Raw genomic sequence first — 12,241 nt, forward strand, 5'->3', positions numbered from 1 at the left:
TGAAAGAGGCTGCGCTGAACTCAAGCCCAGGATTCTGAATCCATGGAGCCTTCTCTGATCCCTGCCTCAAACCTCCTTTGGGTCATTCAGTTGTGTCTCCTTCTCTCACTCTGTGGAAATGCACAAGTAATCTGTGACCTCTATGTTGCTAATTCAGTCCTCACCCTACTGACACATGAGAAGCATCTGCCGTATTGATTTCTCCTTTCTCCTGGAAATACTGTTCTTTTTTTTTTTTTTTTTTTTATGATAGTCACAGAGAGAGAGAGAGGCAGAGACACAAGCAGAGGGAGAAGCAGGCTCCATGCACCGGGAGCCCGACGTGGGATTCAATCCCGGGTCTCCAGGATCGCGCCCTGGGCCAAAGGCAGGCGCCAAACCACTGCGCCACCCAGGGATCCCTGGAAATACTGTTCTGATCGTCCCTACTTGATGAGCCACTTTTCCTCCTGCTCCTCTGATGATTCTTCTCCATCGCCTCAACCTCTTAATCTTGAAGTCCTCAGGGCTCAGTCCTGGGAACTTTCCTTTTTTCTATCTAGACATATTCCCTTAGTGATCTCATCTAGCTTCAGCTTTAAATACACACTGATGACTTCTCTCTACAGTCTGGATCTCTCCCCTGAACTCCTGACTCATGTATCCAAATCGATGTTCCCATTTGGATTTCTAATAGGCATCTCAATGTTAACGTGTTCAAAACAGGATGCCTGTTCTTCCCTCACTCTCATCCCCAATTTCTCTTCCTCTATCTCAGTGAATAGTTGTAAATGCAACTTCACACTTTCATGTGCTCAGGCCAAAAAAAAACCTTGGAGCCGTAACCGACTCCTCTCTTTCTCTCACTCCACACATCTGAAACCTATTGGCTCTATCTTAAAAATATATCCAGACTAGGTCCTCTTTGTACCCTGGACCTCACCTGCATTCCTGTAGCCCTGCTACAAGGTTGTGCTTCCTTGCTTGTTTCCCTACAATCGATTTTTCAACTCAATGGGCAGAGCGGTCCTTTATTTTTTATTTATTTATTTATTTTTTTTTCAGAGCGGTCCTTTAAAAATTAGGTTAGATTATGTCACTTCTCTCTCAAAACCTCTAACAGCTAAACATTAACAGAGCAAATGTCAGAGTCTCTCTCTTTCTCTTTTTAAAAAACTTATTCATGAGAGGCAGAGAGAGAGAGAGAGGGACAGAACTATAGGCCAAGGGAGAAGTAGGTTCCCTATGGGGAGCCTGATGTGGGACTCGATCCCAGGACCCTGGGATCCACACCCTGAGTGAAAGGTAGATGCTCAATCACTGAACCACCCAGGCATCCCCAGTGTCACAGTCATTAAAGAGCCTACCTGGCCCAAGATGATATAACTAGAATTTCTTCTTTCTGCTTCTGTCTCTAACTATGCCCTGCATCTCACTCCCTCTGATCTGGAGTCACAGGTCTTGCTATTCCTAAATATTCCATGTGTACTCAAAGTTTCAGGGCCTTGCACTTGCTCTTCCCTCTGTCTACATGCTCTTCCTTCCCAGATATCCATCAGGCTACTTTATTTTTTTCAAGTCTTTGCCCAGCTCTGAGGTCATCCCTGACATCCCTATTTAAAATCACAACCCCTATACCTCACCATTCACTATTTCCCTTCCCTGCTTTATTTTTCTCCATAGTACTTAACACCATCTAATGAGTGCTATCACTTGTTTCATGTGTTTTTCACTCCTTCCCCCAGATGTAAGACCCCTGAGAGCAGAGACTTGTACCCATTTTTTCCCTTTCACCAATCCTAGAGTGGGGCCTGGCATAGAATAGGCACTACTTATTGGATGACTGATAGTCATCACAAGTTATAACTTGTGTTCTAGTTTCATGTAGAAAAATATTTTCCCCACTAGCCTGTGAGCCATTTAAGGGGAGGGTGGGTTTCCCTGTGTGACCCCCCCCCACCCCAAAGTGTCTACTGCAGTTTCTTAAAAAAAAGAGATGCTTGATGTTTTTGAACAGAACAATGGATGCAAAGAATCACTCACCTGAAGTAGGGAGACCAAAAACCCAAGGTCATCCAGGAGAGCCCTGTTCATGTAATAAGGAGGTGTAGCAACCACAACCATACCTGCTCCAGGTCCCCTCAGCCCACCTGAGTTACTCATCTACCAACAGCTCCCAGCACACTGACCCTGGGGCTTACCCTTTGCTCTCCCCTGTAGGAAGCACTCCGAAGAGTTCACAACCCTGGGGGCAAGGGCAGCAGTGGGTGGAGGGATGCCCACCTCTTCAGCCTCTGGCCAGTGTGGTCAGAATAAGGTGGTATCAGTGGAGTTTGAGTATGAGCTGCTATGAGCTCGTGAGCAGGGCGTTTAAGGAATCACTGCATGTATTACTGTGCCATGAACAGGGCTTTATTTGAAAACTGTCATCTTAAATCATTTATTTTCAGGATCCAGCAGTGCCTGGCATCTAGCTCAGTAGATGCTTGGGAAATGAACAGACATATATCTTTAATGATGGGACTCAGCACACTTTAGAGTTTCCTTACTAGTAATGACTTGAGAATGTTTTTAGCTGTTAAACCTGTGCACGCAGGTGTCCACATGTGTGTGCATGTGCACACACACACACACACACACACACACCTTGAACTCCCAAAGGAACTCCTTTCTCCCATACCTCCTAAGAGATCTGGAAGTAGTGGCTCATCTGTGCCCTCACTGGCCTGGGAGGTTAGGCCAGGACGGCCCAGAGATCATCGAGTTAATCCAGTCAATCCCAGAGCTGGGGCCAGAACCCCCGTGTCTAGTCCTCTTCCCACAGTAGCCACTTTGAACATTCCAAGAAAGTACTTTGGGAGGCTAACAGCCTTATTTTCAGATTCAGTTTCAACAGGCTGTTACCATTTAAGAAGTCCTGCCAAAAAGATAATGGGGACGAAAAAGTGCTCTGTAAACTGTGAAGTGCCATTCAAAGGTTAGCTATCTGAGCTTCACTGCCAAGGTCAACAAACCAAGGTTTGGGTGTAGAGTCAGGTCTTTAAGTGGAGGAGCTAAAGAAAGCTGGTCGCTCAATGGGACAACAGCGTGCTGGGATCAGGACCCAGGGGCTGTCCGTGTGCCACTCTCGCACCCACTGCCTATTTTAAGTACAGTGCACTCATGCTAAATCAAAACAATGCTTACACATACAGGTATTAAAATCGATGCTTTTCTGGCCTTTTTTCCTTTTGCTTGTGTTCCAGAGGCTACACCCTGAGCTCCAGCCACCTGCACTACCGGACAACGGGTTGTCTAGGGTATCCAACCGTCTGGGTGCGTGTGTGTTTTTCTTTCACATTTATATACGTTTGTCCCAGCTGCATTAGAATTTAGATTCTGCACATACTCTGGCTCTCATGACCACATTCTTTTGCCCTCACACTACCTCTTTGTCATCTAGCAACTGAGTAAGCATTGTTTGCCGGGCTTGGCTCATGAAAGGGGACCTCGATGAAGAGTAAACTTCACATTTTCTGGGCTTCCTTAGCCTAGCGCCCAATGCTGTAAGGGCGGCCCAGTGTTTGGTGACCTCCCGCGTTAGGTTAACGATCTGGGTCTGGGCCCAGGCTGGATAATGAGCCCGTGAATAATGGGAAGCTGACTGTCAGAGCCTTATCGTGGTGAAGCTGAGAGGCAGAGTTCGCTTTGTCCTGGGCTCCCCTGCCTTCTCCCCAAGCGTCTTTTCTTCATCTGTCAGAGCTAATGGGTTTATGTGGCAGGCATTCATGCCTCACCAGCTCCGATTCAGTCTCCGATGTTTGTACACTCACTGGCTTGTAAAACAGTGAAAGACAGACGGTAGATAAACTTACAGAAAGCCCTCTGTCAGAGCCCTGGAAAAAGGTTCTACTTAATTCTCTACTGTAATAGGAGTCTTGAAAAGCCCAAAGGAAGGTGCAGAATAGAGTGAAAGAGCAACACGGCAAGACCCAGCCCTGCACACAGCCCTGCACTCTGTATATGGATATTCCCTTCTACACTTGACCCACACGATATATGCCCACGAGGAGACAAACTGGGAAGAGAAATTTCTCCCTGCCCCACAGCTAGGAAAAAAACAGGCCAAGACTTTCCGAAGCCTTTGTGGTGGTTCTCCAGGCAGCCTGATATTAGTAAAAATTTTACTTGTTAAGATCAAAGCTTGTTGCGGGGAGAATTAGTAATAAACTTCTTAGGTGCTTCCTGGTTTTTCAAGAATGTATCCAGGGGGCTAAGCTAGACTTACTCTGGAACTCCTAGTCCTAGCCTAGTCAGTCATCATTCACACAACCTAGGATCCAAATGGGAGCTAGGCTTTAAAAAAATTGTTACTAGGGACGTCTGGGTGGCTCAGCGGTTGAGCACCTGCCCCTGGCTCAGGGTGTGATCCTTGGTCTTGGGATTGAGTCCCACATCAGGCTTCCTGCCTGGAGCCTGCTTCTCCCTCTGCCTGCGTCTCTGCCTTTCTCTCTGTGTGTCTTTCATGAATAAATAAATAAATAAAATCTTAAAAAAAATTGTTACTAATTTTGAGCAGGTAGGCAGGCTCAAGGGGATGGGGTAGTCTCAGCTTACTACTGGATGTGAAGAGGACCTCTCTATCTCCTAGTCCTTCAGATTCCATTTTTAGCCAGAGTTTAAGAGGGGAGGCCAAAGAGCACTGTGCACTTCTATGTCCAGGTAATAGTTCCTCTAAGTACTCTCAGCTCCAGTCCATTGGTAAGGCCAAAGAGCTGAGAGGGAAGGAGAGAGAATGGGGGTTGGGGGGAAGGGGAGAGAGAAAGCCAGGTGGCTTCTGCTTGCTTTCAAATTAGACCACTGAGAGCAAGAAAGAGGCAGGTTTCAGGCACTTGGTAAACTGAAAGCAAACTTCTTTATTGTACACAGTACAGAATATAACGCAGCTTGGCAGGATGCATACGGCCCTGCGCAGGGGAAAGTATTTCAAATCAACTGGCAGGTTAAAGCCTTTCTGCACTGTAGACTTTCCACACTCTGGAAAAGAAGCAAAAATAAAACAAAACAAAACAAATAAAAAAAAAAAAAAACCAAAACCATCCGGGAGGTGCATGAGTCCAATGGGAATGCAACGGTGATGCGCCATCCTGTGTCCCGTACCAGCACAGGCCCCGTGGTTACAGCAGGGGAAGGGGGGAGCTCAGGCTACAGAGGGTTATTTTCAAACTTGCTAAGACAGCATAAATCCATCAAAAAAAGAAAACCCAAACCAGGATAAGAAAGAAAAAAACAAATCCTATACAGCATTTACAACAAATAAATCTCTAGCCAGCTGGGGGTAAAATATGCATCTATATATAGACTATGTGTAGGTTAGAGAGCTATAAATATGGTCGGGAAAGAGTCCTTTGATTAGAGTACAATGCTAATTAAGGCCCAAGCTAGAGGTTCAATACCTTGGCGGGCTAATTAGCTTCCAATAGAGGAAAACCTCATGTTTTCATAGCTATAAAATGCACCCCTCAGCCCTATGAACCTCTTCGCAGATGTGCCGCTGCTGGTCAAAGGGGGGGGGCTGGTGAAGACTGTAACGCACCCCCCTTGAGAGGCAAACAATTCAAAGCGGGTTTCTTCCCCTCACCGAGTCAGCACTGTCTTGTGCACATGAGGACCAGCAGTCAGGGTTAACTTGCCAAGTGCTGCGGGGAGCACGGAATCCTATCAGCGGAGCAATCCTATCAGCAGAGTGGGCAGCAAGGCATTACCACTTCTAAGAACTTCTCCACTTTGAGGCCAACTTTCACATAGCTTTAGCTGGGTGGTTTAAAACTTTTCTGATATAATACAGTAATCATAGTAAACTTTTTTTTTTTTTTTTAAGGTGGCAGGAAACTCAAATGCTAGCACTGTTTTACCTGTCAGTGTCACATGTACATCTCAAACCCTATTGAATCATATGCAGGGTTGAAAGTCCAAGAATTGAAGAAAAAAGAAAAAAGAAAACAAAACAAATGGATGAAATGGAAATTGTCATCGGTCATGCCCGGGGAGAAATCCCCAGGGTTCCCGCCAGGTGGCCAGGTTTCGAATGGACATGACATGTATTATGTACATATGCTTTCCAGAGAGGGCATGTTAGAAAACACGGGGAACTATACACATAGAATCTAAGTGGTGTGTCCGGGCTGCCCTGCACACCTCAAAAATGTACAACTCAGGTGCAAATGTTCCATCAGGCTGTCTGGTGCAGAAAGCACAAAGCAGGCAATAGAATGGGCTTGTGCACGGCTAAGGGGGCGCCCCCAGCAAAGCCCCTTTCAAGCTGCAGCGTCATCAGTCGGCACTGCCCTGCTTAGGACGCAGTGCACAGTTACCAAAAGGTTTGTTTTTTTTTTTTGCTTTAAATACCAAAACTACAAAAATCAGTTTATAAACTGGTTTTCCAAAACAACCACCAAAACAAAACAATCCCCCGAATCAAAGCAAAACAAAATACTGTCAAAAGTGTAAATCACCCTTCTAAAATGAAAGCCGTCCACACACACAGCCGTGTGACTGGGAAGAGAAAGGGGGCTTGTTCTACTTGGTGACCACATGGCTAGAAGGTTCCCAAGAGTCGCAACGGTTTAGTATTTGAGAACCATGGAGTGGGGAACAGCTGTTCTGACTTTCCCCCCTTCTTTCTAGACCGAGGGGAAACATTGCAGCTCGAGCTAGAAGAGCTCTCCCAATTTGAAGATAGACTTTTTAACCCTTCACGGTCTGAGCCTTCCCAGCTTCTTAGCCTACTGTTCTATGGGTCTGTCATTTCTGTTTCAATAAATTGTGCAAATCAGAGCCCTTCTATGTAAAGGCAATTAGTAGTCCACGATCAATGCAGATTGTCACACACTCTGTCCTGGTTTGTGGGCACTACCCTGAACAAGGTATTGCTTTGCATATATAGTGTCCATGGGAAGGAGGCTCCACTGCAATCTCTTCCCAGAAACCTTGTCAGGATCAGAGCCGAGGCACCAGCCTTTTGGTGGTTTCTCTGCCCCTTCCCTGTTCCCACTCCCCAGCCAAGGTATCTGTCTTTGAGGGTGCCAATCCAGAGACGGCTTGGGTTCTCCAGATAATACTCAAAGGGCAAGCTTTAGGAACAGCCAAAAACACAAACAAAACCACTGCCCTCGTTTGCCTGAATGGGAACTGCTAGCTCTAGGGTTTGGCCGCTCAGCCACTCGGGAACTTAGTAAGCAAAGCCCTCGGCGTAGGGGAGGCTGCCGCAGCGGTCCAGGTCCAGGAGGTAAGCCGGGTTGTCTTCAAAGTGGGTCAGGGGCAGGGTATCCTCCTCGGTGAGGTGACACTCGGACTCTGCTTTCAGGAACGGACGCTGGTTGTCAGGGAAGGCCATGGAGAAGAGGGCATCCGGGTCACACACAAACTTATAGACGTATCGCTCCCCAGCCACCTGGGAGAGAAAAACACACCTTCTCAGGCCCAGCTGGAACAGGGCATGGGGCGGGCGAGGGGGACGGCGGAGGAACCAAGGGAAGGATAACCAGGTGTTTGTCCTTCATCAAGGTCTCAAGGAGCCAGCGACCAAAGGAGGCTCATTAGCAGCTGATTGTCCAAATCATTGAGATTTATTCTGATAAGTCCTGGGGGCTTGTTATCTGCCGAGTGTTTTGTTGACACCACAGCTCAGTAGTTGAAGATATCTGAATTTCAAATTCAGACTAGATAGGCTCACCTACTTATTTATTTACTTAGGCTCTTTTAGAGGAAAATTCTCAGTGTGTTATACTCACAGCTTAGAAAGAAAGGTTATGCTGAGGCCAGTGCTCGGTGTGAACAAGGAGGATTGAAAAGTGAAAGGCCGAAAGACCATGTTTTCAGTTACTTCCAAGGTTCACAGTCTTCACAGTACGGCTTTGTTATTTTGGAGGGCTAGGAATTTGACCAGAGAGCTTCTGTGGAAATTTAAATGTGTTCCAAAGCCAAAGAGAATTGCTTTTTTGGCTTACCTAGGGTTTTAAATTATGCATTCTATCGTTCTGTTACACCGAAGAACTGCTAACTACCTTTTTATGAATTTTCTGCATTATAGTATTATTAGAACCCAAAGTTCTTGATTCTAAGGCCTCATGATGTGGTTGATGAGCCATCCAGGTCAACGGGGTCACCCATTCTCTGCTGGTTGTTTAGCATCAGTGCAAGAGGACAACTATCACTGATAATCAAACCTGATAAAGTGCTTTGCCTGGGTAATACAAAGGGGCAAGGGAAGGCCGCTAAAATTACTGATAAAATGAACATTTTAGGCTTAAAATTCAAAAGGCTGAGTTTAACCCTACCCTTCGGTCATTCTTTTTTTTTTTTTTTTAAAGATTTTATTTATTTATTCATGAGAATACACAGAGAAGAGAGAGACAGAGACAGAGACACAGGCAGAGGGAGAATGTTAGGCTCCATTCAGGGAGCCTAACATGGGACTCGATCCCAGTGGCAACTTGATGTACACAACCAATCAACCCTATTTGGTTTTTTTAAGCTACAGATTTACACTGAATTTCTGACACCCCACCCCTAAAGCCAGTATGTATACGTAAAAGAGTGAGGCAGAAGGGCACAGTGGAAATAATATGAGATCAGGGGCCAGTAATGGATGGATTCCCAACCTGGTTCAGTCACTAAAACGGAGGATAAGGGACTACAGCTTTCCTATCTCTCTCCCCATACGGGCACGCTATCATTCACCTTTAATTAGTTTTCTTTTACTCATGGGTCATGTAATATATGTAACAACAATCCCTCACATTGGATAGCACATTATTATCTCTGGAACATTTTCACATATTTTATCCTGTGAAATTACAGGATAGCAGGGTTTTTTGTTTTTTAATCTCCACTTTTACTGGGAATAGAAGCTTTGGAAGGTTAATACAAAGCATCCAACTAATAAGTGGGAATGTTAGGATCTGAACCCATCCAAGCCTCATTTTTGTGCCTTCCTGTACTCTTTGCCTGTTTTGTTCTCAGAAATAAAGTTCTTTTTTACTTCCTTAAACAACTGAAGTCCCTAGTCATAGGGACAACTCACTGCTAGAAGTTCAAGTTATTGTATCTTGGTCAAATTCCCTCAGAATGGATCTGGAGTTGGGAACAGCAAAGGAGTAACAGCTCTTCTTCCTGAATTTTAGGATTCCACTTGACAGTATTAACACTAAAAGGGGTGTGTGTGTGTGTGTGTGTGTGTACGCATGCACGTGCATGAAGTTTGGGGAAAAATGGAAAGTGATTGCTAATGGATTTGGGGTTTCTTTCTGGGGTGATAAAATGTTTTAAAATTGATCATGGTGATGGTTGCACAACTCTGTGAATAAATTAAAAAAACACTGAATTGGGCAGCCCGGGTGGCTCAGCAGTTGAGTGCCGCCAGGGTGTGATCCTGGAGACCTGGGATCAAGTCCCATGTTGGGCTCCCTGCATGGAGCCTGCTTCTTCCTCTGCCTGTATTTCTGCCTCTCTCTGTGTCTCTCATGAATAAATAAATAAAATATTTAAAAAAACAAACACTGAATTGTACACTTTACAAAAAGGAGAAATCGAGTGACTGCCCATTTTAGATTATCTATCAACTCTGTGCCAAGCACTGAAGTCAAACCCTCAGCTCTACACCAAAGGAGCTTACTACACTCCTGTGGGGGATGCTGATAAGTAATGAGTAGTTTACAGTACAGAGAGAAGGGCCGTGATAGAGATGTGCGCCGGTGCTACTGGAAGCAGGAAAAGAGACCCAGCCTCAGGACTTCAGATTCTTGGGAGTGATGATTGTCTGGCCAGGTAATGAAGGCATTAAGAATGTTCTAGTTTTTAAATAGGATGATAGTTTAATAGGTGTTTTTTTTTTTCATTTCCTAATATGCTTGATAACTTATATACATGTGGTATATATTCTTTGGTAAACAAATACTACGTTAATTAAGAGAAGATGGCCTTGTCAATGAAAGCAGTCAAGTCTGAGTGAGGAAACAGGAATTAGATGATGGTGTCCAGTCCAGACCGGGAATAGCCTTACAGTCTTATGAACCACCAGAAAGTCTATAAAACTTTATCTTTACTTCTTTATCCAGAGGCTCATGGCAAGCTGTTTAATATTTTTTAAGGTGGTGAGAGGAATATAGGGTCACATTACCATCTGCTATGGGAAATATAAGTCTGGTCTCCGCATAGGCAAGTTCTCAGCGGCAATGGCCATATTGCTTCTACCAAGTGCATCCTATTGGCCACCACCCAGACTGCCTAAATGTGTAAATGCTAGAATGTGGGTAATAGCACGGCATAAAATACGGTGGCTAAGAAAGATGAACCAATGATTAACCATTCCCATCTTCTGCTTATCCACAGGATTTTCAGGTTGTGGTCTCTCACCATGCATCCCAATGAGGATTTTGTACTGGCTTCCTCAAAATCTGCTCTACCCTTTATTCTGCAAAAAAAGACCCGGTGCTAGGTGATTCTGCTGCCATTTTACAAACCTTGAGTTTTTAAACTTGAGTTCCAGTTTTTTCTATAGGTTCTTTTTTTTTTTTTTTTAAAGATTTTATTTATTTATTCATGAGAGAAAGAGGGAGAGGGAGAGGCAGAGACACAGGCAGAGGGAGAAGCAGGCTCCATACAGGGAGCCCAATGTGGGACTTGATCACGGGACTCCTAGGATCACGCCCTGAGCCAAAGGCAGGCGCTCAACTGCTGAGCCACCCAAGCATCCCTCTATAGGTTCTTAAAGAGAAATAGGATCTCCTTACTCCTCTAACACTATTGAGAGTATTAAATCAAGGTATTTAAAAGTCTAGGCATTTTGACAACTAAAGACTTCAACTCAGCTCTTATGGGAGTAGAGGCCTTCAAGTTGATTCCTTCACATACTCCTTTATGGATATAATTGTTGGCTTATGTTTCTGGGCATTTTTATAATCAGAGGCAATTTAAGTAAAGCAGAGTTCCTAATTTTCCTACAGTATGTTCCATGTGCAAGCTCTGGAGTTTGTGTACCCAAGAGCATTAAAAATGGTCTTTATATCTCATTTGACTCTCAAGTTTGTGCTCCCAGGATTTTTTCCTACCCCAGAATCACTTATGAGGCTCACATTTTCTCCCAGCCACTCTAAAAAGTCGTATTAGAGAAGCCCTTGACATTTTCCTTGAAAGTGGTCAGAGTGGCCCAGTAACTGCTCACCTTCTGCATGATGCCCTTTTCATAGTAATAGCGTAGAGAACGGCTAAGCTTGTCATAATTCATGGCTGGCCGGTTCTTCTGGATGCCCCAACGCCGAGCAACCTAAAGAGATAAGAAGCAGAGAGCAATGGAAACTCCTTCCCTGGGCCTAGTGGTTTTCTCCCAATCCCAGGAGAGTGAGTTCTGTAATCTGACTGCTTTGGTCAATGGTCCACTTCCCTGACCTGGATGCAAAAGTACTTGATTCCCTCAAGACCAAACATTCAACAAAGGTGATGATTCAGTCACAACCACTAAGAGAGGTGAGATCTAGAAGGCGAAGAATCCTAGCACTTTAAGATTGCAGAGGGCTTGGCTAATGTCCTAGAGGAAGCAGGCTCTCTACTGTTTCTCCACATATGAATTATTGACCAATACCCATAGACCATTAACATGTTGCCATTAAGTGCTATGGTTTCTGTAGCAGTCAATAAGGAATAATTAGAATGGTCATTCCTGAAACATTAGAAACACACTAGTGAGTTGCTAATGGGCCAGCAGAGCAAAAGTTCAATTCTAATAAGATTGGCGAGGGGCTGGGAGCTGTTTACTTACTGCAGCTCATGGAGTAAGGGGGAACCGGATCATTCCAGCCCACTGCCATCCAACCCCCCCGCTCCCAGCAGACTTGCAGAATGGACATTAAAACATGCAGCACCATTATCCACTTAATGAAAAATTAACAGGGCTTCCCAAACAGTTCTGAAGTGCATTATATCCAACCCAGTCCACCTGAGGTGCAGTGATGGGGAGATGTAATTGGAGCTTTGGGCAAAGAAGCCATATAGCAAGAAAACTTCCTAGTGGAGTTTACCCAATTGTCAGGATAGCCAAGCAATTTCTGTCCTCAAGCATCTCAACATCCAAATCCTACTTATAAGGATGACTGTCCATGCAGGAGAGGAGTAACTCTAGAAATGTGAGCCTCCTCAGAGGTCTTTAAATGTATGTAAACTAGGGGTCATGTATTGAATATTTTAGGTCACTTCTGGAACTTAAAAAAAAAAAATCAAAATAATT

The 12,241-nt window shown here is 44.7% G+C and overlaps 1 protein-coding gene across 2 annotated transcripts in view; it reads right to left on the reverse strand.

The window, feature by feature from the left end:
* Positions 1–4,854: 4,854 nt before the first annotated feature.
* Positions 4,855–12,241, reverse strand: part of ETV5 (ETS variant transcription factor 5) — a 62,187-nt gene continuing 54,800 nt past the window's right edge. For both annotated transcript variants that reach the window (XM_025451251.3, XM_025451250.3), the window contains exons 12-13: positions 11,183–11,284; positions 4,855–7,411 (exon numbers count right to left, since the gene is read on the reverse strand). In XM_025451251.3, the coding sequence (XP_025307036.1) occupies positions 7,190–7,411; positions 11,183–11,284 (324 nt within the window). In that variant the 3' untranslated portion in view covers positions 4,855–7,189. The remainder of the gene's footprint in view (positions 7,412–11,182; positions 11,285–12,241) is intronic.

Source organism: Canis lupus, chromosome 34, assembly GCF_003254725.2.
Source record: "Canis lupus dingo isolate Sandy chromosome 34, ASM325472v2, whole genome shotgun sequence".
Taxonomy (NCBI): Eukaryota; Metazoa; Chordata; class Mammalia; order Carnivora; family Canidae; genus Canis; species Canis lupus.